The following is a 17,560-nucleotide window of genomic DNA, read 5'->3' on the forward strand; positions in this document are numbered from 1 at the left end:
TAGGGGCTTTTTTCAGCTGTCCCCACAGAGACTTGATTTCTCTCTTTAGGAGGACAGTGTCTCACACATACTCAGTAAACTAATCTATCTGTGCTTGGGCATCCTCAGCAGACATTTAGCAGTGAAACCACGTGGCCCAAAGACAAAGGTTATGCTTAGCCATCAGCCTGCAAAATAATTAGTCACTAAGATTTATTACTCAAGTACAGGGAATGGTCTGGGAAAGACAGAATGCACAGACAGGAGGAAGCATCTCTTCATCTCTACTACTCTTCCCTCAGTAGTACCTTACATTTGTATTTAGTCATAGCATTTTAAATATTCCAGTTATTTCAGTATATGCCTGGCTTTATGTTTAAGAATGAAAAATTGATAGGGAGGCACCAGCTGTCCATCAGAAGGTGAATGAGTAATCCTGAATATTGCTTTTACCTTGTTTGGGCTAATTTGTCCCCTTTTTAAATTGACACTAGCCTTGATTCTTCATAACATCCTTGGAGGTATTAACTAAAATAATGGTTGTGTAAAAGTTTTATAAACTGTGAAAATTGCGATAGGCATTGAAATACTTATTGAATAAATGAAGACAATGTTTTTTGTTGTTGACATTTGTTTAAGAAGGACAGACAAAAGGTGCATAATGGAACACCAATTCTGGAAGCATCTTGTATACCTTTTACTTTTCTGCCGTCTGACATGGTACTTTATTATTGGACCAATAAAGTTTGTTGAATGAACAAACACACTTATTTTTATGAATATTTATAAATAAATGGTTATGTCCAAAAAACAAATTTTAAGGAAGCTTGTAGGTAATGCAGTTAGATTTTTAAGTTCTGAGACAAAAGAACAATGATAAAAATTCAACAAATAAAATGGGTTTTATTGAGAATTACTCAATACAAATTAAAATATTCTCTGTGTCTAGAATATGTTTAGAAGAGCTATTAAGAAAATGAAATAGTACAAAGGATGAAATTTCTCAATGTATATCATAGACAATGGGTCAGTATTCTTGATGCATAATGAAATTTGCTTTTCCAGTTTGCAAAAATCCGTTAAAAGTGGTGATTTTCACTGATGTTAAGGGTGTGGAGAAATTGGAAACCTCATAAACTAGGAGTAAAAGATTAAAGTGATACAATCTTTTTCAAATGAGATATAATTGACATATAACTGTGTAACAGCTTTAGGTATACAACATAATGATTTGCTATGTATGTATGTTGTGAAATGATTACCGTATTAAGTCTAGTTAATATCCATCACCACACATAATTACCAAAAAATTTTTTTTCTTGTGGTTGTACAACTTTTCTTTTGAGCAGTTTGGCAGAATGTGTATGTTGTCTAAAAACTGTGCCTATCTTTTGACAGAAAAATTACTTTCCTGAGAATTAATTCTGAGGAAATACCCAAGGATATATACAAAAGGATAATTATAAAGCGAATCATTAATAACATGTTAAGGTTCAAAATTGGTAATAATCTAAGTGCCCAATAACTGGGCATGAATTAAATAATGATCGTCTATATATTTTAACATGTCATTTAAAATATTAAAGTATAAAATTTAATGATATGAAAAGATTGTGAGAAGTTAAGTGTAAATAGCAGATACCAATGTAATAGGTACTGTGAGATTCATTTTTACAAGTGTTTGCATGTTTGTACGTATGCATAAAGTTAGAAGGCTGTATTTCAGCAGTAATTATTTTGCACTGCAGGGTTATGGAGGGTTTGTATTTTCTTCTCATTTATCTTTTTTTCACCCTACAATGAGCTTGTTTTACTTTGTAATTGACAAATATGATGAAGTCATTTTTTTTCAATTTACAAAATATATCAAGTTCTGTGTAACTGCTTGAGTTGGGCTACAGATTTGACTCTCATCTTTTCAATAGCAAAAGTTAAAGTACTTTATAAGGTTTACAGTGTTTACAAAATAAGAGCAGAATGTTTGTGTGTGTTTGATATTTCGCTTTTGTTTTTTCTTTTTCCATGAGAAGCGCAGTTTTCCATAGCATCTGGTATGGATAGTAATATCTTCTTCATGCGGCCCTCTAGAGATGACCCTCTCTAACATAAAGGATGAATTCTATCTTTAAGACGTACATCTTCAATGATATCGTCATGTGAATTAATGTTCAATTATATCATCCCTGCAGTATTCGTAGTGGCCAGTTTTGTGTGGCTGTTGCTTTTAGCATCCCTCAGTGTAAGCTTTTGGCATCACACAAAGAGCCCCAAACAATGCAGTCCAGTAACCTGGCTCTGATAATCTGTCCTGTTACAAGACTACAGTTCTACCGTATCTACAGGAATGGATGGACTGCATGTCCTGAAGGCATTCTTCGTTGAATGTTACATCTTGCCACCAAATTATTGGTAATGTAAGAGCATAGCATTAGAGACGATGTTTTGCTGATGAGAACCAAAGAACAAATACATAGGTGCATTCACAGCTTAAATGCTTAAATCATTCACAGCTTAAATGCTTAAATCAGAAAGGAAATAGGATTTTGAAACCTCATTCATTACAAGTCATGCTATTTGGAGATTCTGTTATCTTCAGATTGTCCATTCTAAAAAGAAAGTGCTTAAGACCTGAAATGTAATGTCTCAGCCAGTTACAACAGGAGCTAAATTCTTTCCAGGTACTTTGTTTTTCATTTCTGTTCTATGTATTAAATCTATAACAGTGCGTAGCTGGATTTTGATAACTATGTTAATCCGTTTTTCTTTTGCTCTCAGGGAGAAGCTTATTCGTCTTCAGCATGAGAATAAGATGTTAAAAATTAACCAGGAGGGTTCAGACAATGAAAAAATCGCCTTATTGCAGAGCCTTCTAGATGATGCCAGCCTACGCAAGAATGAACTGGAGACAGAGAACAGGTAGGAGGCGCGTGGCGGCAGCTTAGACCCAGGTTTTCTCTATTCACCTTGATTTTGATTCCCTTAAACAAAGGTTTGAGTTGTGGTTTGAAAAGTGAAAGTGTGTTATTCCATTTCATTTCAAGAGTACTTTTTTCCACTTTTCCAATTACGGGCAAATTTGCCCAAAAGTATTGTCTCTCTGTAATAGCATTCCCGTCTTTAGCTCTTCTGGCAAAATGATACCAAAGTCCTACCATTTTCCCTTTCTAATCACTAATTAAAACTAGAGGATTAAAAAAGTCATGATTTATTCACAGTCTTTCGAGACAATTTTACTTCATAGTCATGCTCATATTAGTAGAGTTTGCCCTGTTTTTACAAGCTAATGTTTCAAAGAATTGACTGGTATGAGGAAAACAGTAGGATGCATCATGATTCAATTGATAGGGCTTTTTTTTTAAATCTGTTATTTCTTGTGACTCTGATAGGAAGTCATCCATCATATGAACAATTCAATTATTTTGAGAATTTAGAATCTGCAAATTTAACAAGAACATCACTTTTCTGCTTGTAAGTTTTAAGAGTATTGCAGTAGGCAGTTTGTCCAAACTACTTTTAAACCAGTAGCTTACTCTGGCAAGGGCTACTTTTATATTTTATTGTGACAATCTTCCGATTCCTTTCCTTTTTGGAAATGTTTCTTAAATACCAGACATATGATGTCTTTTCTTTTTCTTAGAGCTGTGATATTCTGTCATTTGTGAGGGATTTGACAATTTTATAAATAGTTTCACAGTTTATGTGATATTACAGATTCTTTGCTTATTCTGCCTGATTGATTTGACATTTCCCAGGTGTGAGTCAGTCTTGAGAGTCAAAATTGTTATGATAGTTTTACATATCCTACCCTTCTTCCTGTAACTTTAATTTTTAAAGCTGCTGAGGGAGAATCAGCAAACAGTGTAAATACCAGGGTGATTATTAGAGCATAATTAAGCATAAACATAAGGAGATATTTTTATATCAATTCTTAGGAGCATAGATAATGAATACTTTTTAAAAATACTTAGAAAAAGTGGAAAAAGAGAAGGAGGAGGAATGGGAGTTGTAGAAAACAGCAGGCAATCATGCAGAGCCCATGGTGAGAGCACCTTGAGTTACCCCCTTCATCCTTGGCCTCCACTGTCTTTTAGCATCTTAGTGGGGAGAGCCTTCTCCCAACACTAATTTCTTATCAGTGAATCAACACCTACAACATTTTCTGTAACACTTTGCCTTGTTTTTCACAGATCTTACAGCTATTACTCTTTCTCCTTCAAAATAGAACAGCTAGTTGTCATTCGTAGAGGACTCGTGCATGTAGATGACTGGTTACCTCCTAAATCCCTGTTATTTACAGCTGTGTTTGTTTATTAAATTACAACACTGATGATAACTTACCTTTAGATTTTAGCCATCTGTGGGTATTATGATCTGTACCAGTAATACTAGTAATCAGAGCAGCTAACATTTATTAAACTGCTGTTCCAAACATGTTCCAGTGTTGTTCCAAACATTGTGCTAAGTGTTTTAAGCATGTGGTCTTACTTTATTAAAGTTTTACACATGTAGGAATTTGGGCTGAGACCCAGGCTACCAGACTCCAAAGCCTCTACTTAACCTCTTTCTTGCCAGTTTATCTTCTGCCACATTTATAAAACGTTTTTTTCCCTGTCTTCTCCTCACAGGATGCTTTTCTCTTAAGTGAATTATCATAAGTTTGTTCTTACTGAGTTTAATAAGTGTTTACATTACCTGGTCTGTACCTTAACCTCTTACTCTTTGACAGCACTGGGTTAGCACCAAGAAAGCAGAGTTTCAGTTCTACTTAGTCTCATAACTGTATGACCTTAAATACAATTTGCTCACCACCATATGTCACCTTAGAAGGAGAGGTTTGTAGTAAACCTCCAAAGTCCTTTCCAGTTAGTTTTCCCAACAAGTTGGTGTTTGTTAAAATCTGTAATACCTGTTGACCCTCAAGCAATGTAAGGAGAGGCATGAAGGGTCGAGAGTGGAGCCGTATCGGAACGGCTCGGGGAGCTCTCTGGAAGCACGTGTGATTTCCTTCCCTTCCCTCTCAGAGTAGGTTGTGATCTCAAGCTCACCCTCTCCCTAAACCCCCTTGACAACTATATGTAATTAGACTTGGATTAAAATGTTGATTAACTAAACCCTTGAAGGGGGAGAAAGAAAGTCGAGGCATTTGCAGAGCACCTGCTATGTGCACACCCTTTATATATTATCTCACTTAGTTTTCTAAACAACCCCATGAGGTCAGCATTATAATCCTCATTTATTTTGTAGTTGAAACTTTTTCGTATATATTTTTATAGGTTCATACATGTGTGTGTACGTGTACGCTCCATGCTTTAATTGATATGTTAGACTATGTTTTATGACATTTACGATGGCCTCCACCTAGTAACAATGTTTTTTGACTGAATAATTTCAAAAATGTCTAAGATGGATAGTTGAAATGGTCTTACAGTTTGATATATTTTTCACATTGCTTCCTGAGAAGATTAAACAAAGTTACAGTTAGCAACGTACTTGTGTACCTCTGTTCCATATTGAATATGAGTTTTCAGATAATTCTTTCACTGAGTGAAAAAACAGATTCCTTTGTGTGAAAAACATCAGTTATTATTATAGACTTATTGCCTTTTTACTGTGATTCTCACTAAATTATAGAACCTAGAGGTTTACAGTAAGAATTTCTTGTAACTTGTTGAGTAAAAAAAATGTCTTACTGAACTTCTTGGCTATTTGGATTCTAAATATTCATTGCCCTGTTTTGTCCTTAATTGGGAGCAGTCTGGCTTTTACTCAAGTACTTACTAGCCAGCGCAGTGGGGGCATTTAGGACTTTGTCTCTCCTCGCCTCTTCGCTGTTTTCCTTGTGGGTCGTTTCCCCTTGCTCAGACTTGTTCTCAGTTCCAGGAACAGCCCTCGCTTGTGTCTCTCCCGGTCCTTGGATTACTGTCCAGGGCGAGGCTCCTCCTCCTGCCCTTTGCTTGGCGGTCTGCCGTGGCCCCTCTGAGCTGGTTCACGTTCTTTCTGGCCACTGTTACGCTCGTGGCTTCAGTCATTGCCGAAGGGCTCTTGGGTCTGGAGGGTCGGCTCGGGCCTCCCGCTGGGCTTCAGGTGCAGGTGTCCGGCTGTTCGACAGGCATCTCTCATCACTTCATTTTCGACAAATACCAAATGAAGTCCTCTGTGCTTCTTTCTCAGCCTGCTCCTGCTGTATTCCCTTTCTCAGTAAATGGTCCTTGGTAGCTCAGACCGGACTCCTGAGTTACTTTTTGCTCCTTGTATTCCTTTGCATTTTCCGTGCACCCCGCCTCTGCCCCCTTCTGTTTCAGGGGGAGGCGTGATCACTGTGCCGGCCCCGGTGGGGCTTCCCAGACGGTCTCCTCCACTTTCACACCAGCGTGATCTTTCTGAAACACTGTCTGATCCTTCCACATCGTCCAAGACCTGCTGGTCCCCTGAATGTTGCATCCCAATGATCTAGAGAATTTATGGGGATTGAGCTCCAGAATCAGCATTTTTAAAGGCTGGCTGGGCTATTCCCGTCCCAACAAAATTTTAGGCCTGATGACAGGATAAATAAAAATACATTTGCATTCCTCAGAGGGGTGTCCCAGCCTCTCCTTTTCTCCTCTGGTTTCATCTCCAGCCTTCCTTCGCCTCATAACTTTGGTCTTCAGCCATACAGTTCCTGAACTCTTCGTACCCGCTCCCTTTCTGTGTGCTTCGGACATGCTCAATTCTCCGTCTTGAATCCCCTTTCCACCCTTAACCACATAAGCGTTTTATTTACTGTCTGGTCTCCATTCACGTGAAGCCCAACTCCTCCACCCAGTTAGGTGCAGTCCTAGCTTCTTTGAGCAGCCGTCACTCCTCTGTGTACCTCTGTGTGCTGTGTTGAAGTATTTAGCTCGTATTTTATTTCTTTACATTTTCCCTCCCCACTAAATTCGAGTGCAAGGGTCTGTTAACGCTGTGCTGAGCGTGGTGCCTGACACTCAGTTTGAATGAACCTATAGTGAAGTGAATTTCAGATAAATATACGTGCATAACTGTACCAGCTCAACAACGTGTGTCCACCAAAACACTGCATTGGATATCGTCATAGAAATTGTAAGCAATACAAAAAACAACCAGAAAAGTGAGCTACTACGACTATAACATGAGGCTTTGTTTTTCTAATTATACTCTTTCTCTAACCAATGTGAAAACCTAAGGCAAAAGGCATAAGTTTAGTTAGAACTTGAAAAATTAATGTACCTTTGATTTCTAGGCTGGTGAATCAAAGACTTCTGGAAGTACAGTCACAAGTCGAAGAATTGCAAAAATCTTTACAGGATCAAGGCTCAAAGGCAGAAGATGTAAGTCTTAATATGTACCAGTGATGGTCCAACAGTTTCATAACGTTAAGAAAAGCTATAACTTTTATTTTTTATTTGATGGTCTGTATCAAAATAATTGTAATTTTAGTGGTTATAGAAAAGAAACAGTGTTTTCCTTTTACTAACATTCCTTATAAAAAGGACCAGACAGTACTTTATTGTCTCTTTCAGATTCACCCTGCTGGGAATTAGAAGTTCACTTGTAGTTATCAGCTAAAGAATTAATTGGGGTTTTATGTTTTACATGTGCTCACCTCAGTATTCAGAGTATAGGTTTTTCCCTCTGGTCAAAGAAAAAAAAAAAATGCTGATAGAAACTTAGCAAGTTCAAGTAGCAGTGTTTGTTGTAAAATTGATTTTAAGAAAATAATGCCATTTCTAAAATCCTACCATCTCTAGGTTTATGAATCCCTCTTTCTCCCCCTGCCCCCCCGCCACACACATACACACACTCACATACTCACACGCACATTCTCACACACACACACACACACACTCCCCTGCCCCCGCTTGCGCGCACGCTCTCTCTCTCTCTCTCTCCCTCAAATATAAGCGCACTGCCCTATTTTAATATCCCCTTAGCACTCTGCCCCTCTGTCCTAGCCCCGCCTGCTTGGCGGGCGCTCACCTAGAAAAGAGTAAGTGCGCCGAGGCGGGAGCGGGGTCCTCGCCACCTCCCCTTGCTCACCGCCCCTCACAGGGAGCTGAGGCAGCTCGTAGTAGTCAGCCCCTGATGCAGGCGTAAATCAGTCATGTTTTGCAGATCCCTTACATTTAATGAGCTGTATACAATAGAGATGCACCTGTAAAAGTGCTCAAAACTAGTGTGAAGAGGGGATGGCAACTGAAGTTTAATCTTTGCTTCAGTCAGTTGGTAACTTTTTTCCTTTTGCCAGAGTAATTGGCTATAAACTCTGGTTTTTGAGTATAAACCTATTTGGTTGTTTTCATTGTTAGAGTCATTTGGGGCACTCAACATTCAAAACTGTAGACACATCTAGTTCCGTCCAGCCTTAGGAACGTAAGAGGGTGTAAAAACAAAACAGCATATTACTTAAAACCTGAGAGTGTGAGGTATAAAAAGCTCACTGGTGACCTAATTTTATGAGTTTCTTAAGCATCCATCTGGCTTATGCTGGCAGCGTGCTCTCTGAGATGACGGGCCGTAATTCATCCTCTGATGTGTTGGTAGTTCTTCTTACATCCCCACATGGATTCCCAGTTCCTAAAATTCTCACCAACATTTAAACCACATCATCCCCTTATTAAAATGGAACTAGTTTGAAATACCATGGTTTACTTTCAAGCATACCTTTATCCAGAATGCTAAATCACAAGCAAAACCACCATTCGTGTATGAAAATACTAGTAAAACTAAGAGGGTCTTAGCAGTGAACCAAAGCGGGTAACATTTCTTAGTTCAGTGAAATCACTAGGTCCCTTAAACTGAGGTAAACGTAGACTTCGATTTGGTCTCGAAAACTTTGAGGAGACTTTCTGTTGATTTGTTATGGTAGAGAGGGGAAGGGTGTGCAGATCCTAGGAAGTAAAAATGGCAAACATCAGTAGCCACTCAACCTTAGTGTTAGAGTATAAAAACCATTATACTTGCTGTTCTTACTTATATTTAAACATACAGAAAGGTATTTATTCTGTAAAAAATTTTTTACATAGCCTGATTAGGTATCACTGTGGCTATCAAATCTGATTAAATATGCTGTGTCATTGCTTTAAGAGGCCATATTTCAGAAATGAGTCGCCAGGCCTAAAAGTACTATTTGCATAAATTAGTCAATTTATTTGACTGCTCAGATGCTAATGAGATGTGTTGCTCTAAATTCTTGAAAATCCTCTCAGAGCTGTTTTCTCTGTAAAGATTCAGATAGAAACTTTCCTCATTCTGAAGGTGGGCTCAGCATAATGTGGAGGAAAGTGTGATCCACGACATGTGGTTCTTCCCACAGCAGGTGTTCAGTGTTGTTGTCTCCTCTCTTTTCACCCAACCTACAGTGTTGCTTCTCAGGAATGTGTAATGCACAGAGCAACCTGCCAAATGGAATTGATCCTCTCTAAAGAACAACGTAATTTCTGCCCATTTCTGTTATCAAAAGCACAGTCCTTTCATGTGACCTTAAGTCAGAGTAGCATGATTTGCACATTTTTATTATTATTTTTATGTCATTTATTTTTAGCATGGAAGCAGAAAAGCATTGTTATATCCAGGCATATGGATAATTTGAGCTAGCCACAGTGTATAAAACTCCAGAGAACAAGACAGGATGAGGAGACCATAGAAGAAAGAAAAATGTACATTTTTGAAAAAAAATGCGTGTCTTTTACTTCTGTTCATGAATTACTAAATCGTTCCTTCTATTGGCTGCTGTGTTTGCTTCATACTAATATGTCCTCTCTGTCTCTTGGCATGGTTTCTGCTCAAGGCTATTGTAAGTATGGCTTCCTATTCATTTCTATATATTGAAGAGTTTTTTGATTTATACATTATCTGCCATCATAGTTGATGTGGTTGAAATTTTAAATTAACAGGAGTTTTATGCAAAAGGAATATACCAATATTACTTACAGGTTTATGCCCTTTACAATTAAGATACTTAAAGGATATCAAAAACGTAACAGGTCAGGCTAAAAGGAACTCTGCTCCTTTTATTTCCCATCCACTCCTACCCCCATTGTTATAACTAGTTTGTTTTTATAAAGTATTTTAAAGCTAGCTTGCTGTCACAGTCTGGCCTCCTGCTGCCACATTTTATGAGAGTAACAGTCTTCCACTGGAGAGGCTTCACTGGAGGTGAGGACTGTGCATGGACTCCGGGGTCTGGCAGGCCTGGGTTGTAATTTGGGATCTGCCTCTGGAAAGCTCCTGGGTGCCTCCCCAGCCTCACCTCCCTCAGCCATGAGATGGGGCTGGTGTCACTCACGGCTGTGAGGTTGACATGAGACAGTGCACATGACAGACTTTAGTGAGTGCCTGGCACATTAACTGCTCATTACATAATCATTTTATTATATATTATCTCACATTTAAAAATTAATCTTGCTTAGAGCCTAATCAAGACAGAAATGCACAATTAAAGCTGAGGTGTTTTTTAAAGTATTTTCATTTTACCCTCTGTACTGGAGAAGGAACGAGCAGTAATCAAAAGTCAACAGGGTTGGGACTTCCCTGGTGGTGCAGTGGTTGAGAGTCCACCTGCCAATGCAGGGGACACGGGTTCGAGCCCTGGTCCGGGAAGATCCCACAGGCCACGGAGCAACTAAGCCCGTGCGCCACAACTACTGAGCCTGTGCTCTTAGCCCTCAAGCCACAGCTATTGAGCCTGCGTGCCACAACTACTGAAGCCCGCACACCTAGGACCCATGCTCCGCAACAAGAGAAGCCACCGCAATGAGAAGCCCGCGTGCAGCAACGAAGACCCAATGCAGCCAAAAATAAATAAATAAAATAAATAAATTTATTGAAAAAAAAGTCAGCAGGGTTATCATCTTTCTCTATGTTTGGGGGAAGCAGTGGTAGAGGACACTGTGGTCCACTAACCTAGCTGTAGTTGACATACTCAGCAAAAAAGTGCATTTGAATATTCCAGAGCTGTGTCAGAATGGGCTCGAATAAGCGATGACAGTAGTCACTATCAAGTCAGGGGACTGAAAATGGAAGAGCCCGGTGTGACGGGTATGTTCCCCTCCGTGCTGCTCTTGACTGGTTGGACAGTTTGTTTCCTAAGTCCGTGTTATTTGGGTTTGGCTGAATTAATTATGTAACTATTTATCTCAACGTGAACTGTTTCACAGAATTCATTAGTAATGTGTACCCTACAAGCGTTGAGTTTAATTATGAAACCTGGCGGTCCTGTATGGAATGCCGTTATTCTTTGTTTATTTTAGGTCAGTTCTGATCTCCTGCTTCTCAGGAGACTCTTTTTTTAAATACCCAGTCAAAGCTGCATTCTCCAGCATATTAAATGCTGTGCATATCCCATCTTTCACGTTCCTATCCTGTCACATAAACTATTTGCAACCTGTGCATATCAGAAACTTCTGATTAATTCAGTAAGTGTATACAGAAGTTGATCCCATGATGCAAGGAAAATATAGCAGATAAAAAGTGTCTTAGGGACAGTCTATTATTATTAGAGTTCTACCTGCCTATTGCATCCAGGAATATTAGGTCTGTACGTAAGTGGCTTTTTTATTCATTTCCCTGACTATAAATAGAGAATTCAGACATACAGTTTATGGGTATTTTATACTGATTGTTGTTATCACTTATAGGCTGCTGTCTCCCTTATCAAAGAGAAATAAACTTGGGTACATTGTGTATTTTCAGCTCTTTGACCAGAGAACTTACTGAGGGCTCACTCAGAGTTATTTACTACTGTATTCTTAATTTTTTTTAATTAGTTAATTTATTAGTTAAAATGTTAAGTAATAAACTTTTTTATTTTCCATTTTCAGTCAGTTCTTCTAAAAAAGAAGCTTGAAGAACATCTGTAAGTATAAAAGCTATTGAGGCTCATTGTTACATTGTCCAGTGAAACATCAGTGTTTTGTGTTGGTGGTTACAGAGTATCTAGGCAGCGGCATGGGTGGCCCTGAAGGTATAGAAGATTATAAGAGACATTAATGGTATCTAAAGGGTCATCTTCACCCCAGGTCCTCAAGTCAAAACAATGACTGCGTTAGAACTGTTTTCTCAAGTGAGAGTCCAGGGTTTTATATCTTCACAATAGTGTTTACGACCCCAGGTAGGACTGTGGGACCCTCTGGATCAGCAGTCAGAAGCGTTTTCTATAAGGAACAGAGAGTAGTTGCTTTAGGCTTGGCAAACGGTGGTCTGCGTCACAACCACTTAGCTCTGAGGTTCGAGAGCGGCCACAGACAGTATGTAAACCAGAGCTGTGACTGTCCCAACCAAGCTTTCTATGCAGGAACGGGCCGCGGGCTGAATTTTCCAGCTCTAGAGTCTGGCCAGCTGAAGCTTCCTTTTTATGTAAATGTTTTAAAGTATTATTCAGCTTATCAGTAGCAGATTTTCAAACATTTCCTTGAATTGCAAACATACCTGAACATGACATTTTGATCTAAAAGATTAAATTTTTAAATATTACAGTTGTTTTCTCATGAAGAAGAAATCTTCTTCCATATGTGAGGTTGACAATGTTAGGAGTGTTTTGAAATTTTTCTTGCACCCAGTAACTGCTGTAATCCTTCCTATCACTTTCTGGCAAAACTCTGTCCTTGCAGACATTGAGTGTGGGTGCCCATGGATTGCCAGCCTGGTGGAGCGTTACAGGGTTAGACTCTGGTAAACAGACATCCTGGGTACCATAGTGATCATTGGGAAGAATTCTGTAGTCTGGCAGTTTGCTGCATGCTATCCAATTTCTTTCTTTCTTTCTTTCCCTCCCTCCCTCCCTTCCTTCCTTCCTTCCTTCCTTCCTTCCTTCCTTCCTTCCTCCCTCCCTCCCTCCCTCCCTCCCTCCCTCCCTCTCTCTCTCTCTCTCTTTCTTTCTTTCTTTCTTTCTTTCTTTCTTTCTTTCTTTCTTTCTTTCTTTCCTTTCTTATATGGGAAAGTGAGACTCTCCTAGGGCAAGTCTAACACTGGGCAGGTTCTTAAAATACTAGAACAGAACGTGTCACCTTCCAGCCACTGTGAGGTTACCTGCAGTGAGAATTTAGTGTTGAATTCTGTCCTTTTTTCATTTCCCATCCCTTAATTGCAGAAAATAGAATACCCGTTGTTTCATAAAACTACTGTCTGACCATTGTTCTGTGTTCATTTACATGGTAAAAGTCTTCATCAAAAAGAGTTTATTAGTGAAGATGAGGCCTGTATTAGTTTCCTGTGGCTGCCATAACAAATTACCACAAACTGCAAGGCTAAAAACAACAGAAATTTATTCTCTAACAGTTCTTGAGGCTGGAAGTCTGAAATCAGGGTATCAGCAGGATTGGTTCTTTCTAGAAATTCTAATGGAGAATCTGTTCCATACCCCTCTACTAGCTTCTGGTGGCTGCCAGCAGCCCTTGGTGTTCCTTGGTGTATAGACGCAATCTCTCTCTCCATCTTCACGTGGCCTTCTTATAAGGACACCAGTAACTGGATTAGGGCGCACCCTGATCCAGTATGACCTCATCTTAACTAAGTACATCTGCAAAGACCCTATTTCCAGATAGTGTCACATTCACAGGTTCTGGGGCTTAGGACCTCACTATATCTTTTTCAGAGACACAATTCAACCTACCACAGAGCCCACAGACATCTCAAAAGATGAATGACCATGCAGATTTAACACTACAACGAGACTATTTTACACACAACAAATTGGTAAAATTTAAGAATCAGACATACTAAGTATTGCCAGAGATGTTGAGTGCTGGTAACTCTCATCCACTGCTGGTAGGGATATACATCAGTTTATTTAGTAAACTGCAACATGCATATATTCTGTGACCCATTGATTCTACGTTTCTGTGTATACCCTAGATTCCTAGAGATGCTGTGGTCCATGTTTACCAGGAGACATTTAGAAGAAAGGGTGAAAGAACATTGGGGTTTTGGGGTTTTTTTTGTCAGTTTCAAACATTTATTTTTAAAAAGTGACTATAAGGTGGTTTATTTAGTTATTATTCATTTCCCTCTGATGATTTGTTGTTGTTGTAGGCAGTGGTTGTGTGCATTGTAGGATATTCAGCAGTGTCTCTTTCCTCTCCCCACTAGAAGCCAGTAACACCCTCCTAAGTTGTGATAATCAACATTATCTCTAGATAGCCCCAAGAGGGCAAAATTGTCCCCAGTTGAAAAGCTCTGTACTTCGAGGTCCCTACCAAACGTCTCAGTTTCAGTGAGAACACAACTCTGACTAGTTGGAACTCAAATGTGTGAACTTTCGGGATTTTCCCCTCTCAGCGCCCCAGTAATTTTTCATTCTTCTGTAGTTGTCCCTTGACAAACCTTGTGGTGTCCATTCCTAGAAACATGCAATTTAGTATTAATCCAAACACTTAAGCGCACCCATATGCCAATTTGTGGTGATCTTTTCTTACCTAGCTCTTTCATCTCTTACTCTGTGCTCCAAAAATTCTAGCCGCATCTGCCTCCCCACGTTCTAATCTCTTCATCCTCAGCTCAGTGGGACGGGCACACCCTTCCTGTGATCTCCTGACTGCAGACAGAAAGCCAGAGAGCTCACAGGGGCTCCCACTCTTGTTTTCTTTCTCTGAGGATCAGAATCTTGTACTTCCTATTGTCCACTTTCTGAAACAGTTGTTTTACATAGTTTGCCCAGCTTCCTACCTGTTATTAGCAAGAGAGCAGGTCCAGTAACAGTTATCCATCCCTTCATGGCCAGAAGTAGAAACAACATTGGAGCTCAGGAACACTGGGTAATGTCTGGACACACTTCTATCCTCACAAGTTGTGTCTTTAACAAGAAAGAACATTGTTTTTAATCACAGAAAAGCAGAAACAATACAAATATCACCAACTACAAAATGATAAATAGATTGAGATATATTCAAACAATAGAACACTGTACAGCAGTAAAAAGGTATAAACCTGGGCTAACACATGAACATAAATGAATCTCAAGAACAGAGTGTTAAGTAAAAGATGGAGGTCACAGAACCGTACACACAGTATAATAAATGTGTAAAGTAAAAATAGGGCAAAATTAAGCAATGTAGTGTTCAGGAATATACACAGAGGCCCATCACAAAAATCATGAGAATGGTTAAAATTCTTGATTTTGGTTACCACTGGGAAAGAGATAGGAACACATGGGATTTTTAAGGTTCTGGGATAATTTCTATTTCTTAACCTTTTTCTTCACTGGGCTTAGTTTTTCTTATTTAAACTGTATATATTTATTTTGTGTAACATTTATCTGCGTGTGTGTGTGTGTGTGTGTGTGTGTGTGTGTGTGTGTGTATACCCTCAACAAAGATTTATTAAAGTATTATGCATAGAAAAGACCAGAAATAGACATAACAAAGTACTCTATTGTTTTCTTGGTGTTTTTCTGTATTTTCCAATTTTTGCAGCCTTTTTTCCCTCTCATATTAGAGTGCCACACTAAATAGTATAGAGAATTACACATATTATGTAAATACTAGGAAAAAACTTACTTCTGTTCATTCATTCTTTTATATTGGAATATAACTTACAATAAAGTATACAGATCCTGAGTTCCTAGGTCTACAGCTTGATGAGTGTTTTCCTACATAGACAGGTAGCCCAGATCAATATATAGCATGTTTCCAGCAACACCCCAGGATTCTTTGTTCTCTCTTTTAATTAATTGATTACATCCCCAGACTAGCCACTGCTGATCTCTTATTACCCTTTGTTAGTTTTGCCACTTTCTGAACTTCATATAAAAGAAATCATATAGTATTATCCTTTTGTGTCTGACTTTATTCAACATTAGTCTATATCTCTCCACGTGGGTGCATGTACCATTAATTCTTTTTTATTGGCGTGTACTTAGGAGTTTCATTTTTTTTGCAACAAGAGTTTTGCATTATAAAACCTCAGCAAAGTTTTAAATTTAATTTTTACAATATCCTTATTCCTAGAAACAATAAAGATCATTAAGTTATTTCTAACCTCTTGTACAGGTTTATATAAAAGAATGACTACTATTCAAACTGAGATTTTTGTCTCTATTTTTTAGTCATTTAGAAAATATGTTTATGTTGGATTAGTCTTTTCATCTTTGTTTCATAGCAGTTGTGTGCTATGCTAGTGTATCCCAAAAAGAAAGAATTTATATCTTTCATTTCAAGTGAAAAAATGCAAAACAGTAGTAGGTAAGAGTGTTATATATTTTGTTACAGAGAGAAGCTGCATGAGGCCAATAATGAGCTGCAGAAGAAGAGAGCCATCATCGAGGACCTTGAGCCGAGATTTAACAACAGCTGTGAGTTTTCCCAATTAGCATAGTTTTCAGTTGGTTAGCGCTAGTGATGAGTTTATATAAAATTTGGTTTTTTAAGAAATAGGCCCTATTATATTTTCTAGCAATTAAGGAATTTGCCCTGTTCACAGAAAGAGTATACACACACACACACACACACACACACACACACACACACATAATCATCTTTACAGTATTTCTTAAATTTCTAATTTAGTTGTGAGTTTTTCCTTAACTATGGATGCTAATGCATATTTTATGAAATTTTTTTCACAGTGTCATTGCAGTGTAAGTCAGCCAGACTTTTCCTTTGGTTGATATTTACACCCGTATGTAGCTTGACTTTATTAATTCTTCTCTGTGGATGTGGGAGCAGGACACAGACTTTTACTTTTTTAGTATTGTGGTGAAATATACATAACATAAAAATGACCATTTTAACCATTTTTGAGTATTGGGTTGGCCAAAAAGTCCGTTCAGGTTTTTCGTGCGATGCCAGTCCTGAACGAACTTTTTGGCCAGCGCAATGTATAGTTCAGTGACACGTTAAGTACATTCACACTGTTGCGAATTCACACTGTCCATCTCCCGAACGTTTTCATCTTCCCAAACTGAAACTCTCTACCTGTTAACCACTCCCCTCCTCCCCTCTTCCCAGCCCCTGGTAGCCTCTGTTCTGCTTTCTGTCCCTATGCACTTGACTCTTCTAGGTAGTTCATATAAGCGGAATCATACAATATTTGTCCTTTTGTCTTATTTCACTTCACATAATGGCTTTCATTTTCACTTAGTATAATGTCTCCATGTTGTAGTGTGTATCAGAATGGAGGCTGAATAATCAACTATTTGTGTAAATAGACCACATTTTGTTTATCCCTTCAGCCATCCATGAATACTTTTTAATTTGTGCACTTCCATAGTGTAGTTTTTGTTTATTTCTAAGAAAAGCTTTTTGTTTAAAAAAATTGTGAATTTTAAAAAATAAATTTATATATAAGTATAGACAAAACTGCCTCTCAAAGCTGTTTACTATTTTGTCAATTGAAATATTTTAAAGTTGTTACGGTCTAAAAAATTTTTAATTTTTTACTGTCTCATCGGTAGCCTTAAAAATTGAAGAATTACAAGAAGCTTTACGGAAGAAAGAAGAGGAAATGAAGCAAATGGAAGAAAGATATAAAAAATACTTAGAGAAAGCCAAAAGTGTAAGTGTGAGTCTGCGGGCCTCTCACTGCACTTTCTCATTGTGTTTCGCTGATGTTTCAAAATACAGTGCCTGAACGGTGACCTCTCACA

The 17,560-nt window shown here is 38.4% G+C and overlaps 1 protein-coding gene across 5 annotated transcripts in view; it reads left to right on the forward strand.

The window, feature by feature from the left end:
• Positions 1–17,560, forward strand: part of HOOK3 (hook microtubule tethering protein 3) — a 120,391-nt gene that overhangs the window by 68,888 nt on the left and 33,943 nt on the right. For all 5 annotated transcript variants that reach the window (XR_014239047.1, XR_014239048.1, XM_082374833.1 and 2 more), the window contains exons 15-19: positions 2,755–2,895; positions 7,223–7,310; positions 11,802–11,836; positions 16,185–16,267; positions 17,369–17,469. Coding sequence is in view for 3 of the 5 variants with exons in the window: in XM_082374833.1 (XP_082230959.1) it covers positions 2,755–2,895; positions 7,223–7,310; positions 11,802–11,836; positions 16,185–16,267; positions 17,369–17,469 (448 nt within the window). In the remaining 2 variants the exon portion in view is untranslated. The remainder of the gene's footprint in view (positions 1–2,754; positions 2,896–7,222; positions 7,311–11,801; positions 11,837–16,184; positions 16,268–17,368; positions 17,470–17,560) is intronic.

This window comes from Balaenoptera borealis (genome assembly GCF_965194805.1).
Source record: "Balaenoptera borealis genome assembly, chromosome: 21".
NCBI classification, from domain to species: Eukaryota; Metazoa; Chordata; class Mammalia; order Artiodactyla; family Balaenopteridae; genus Balaenoptera; species Balaenoptera borealis.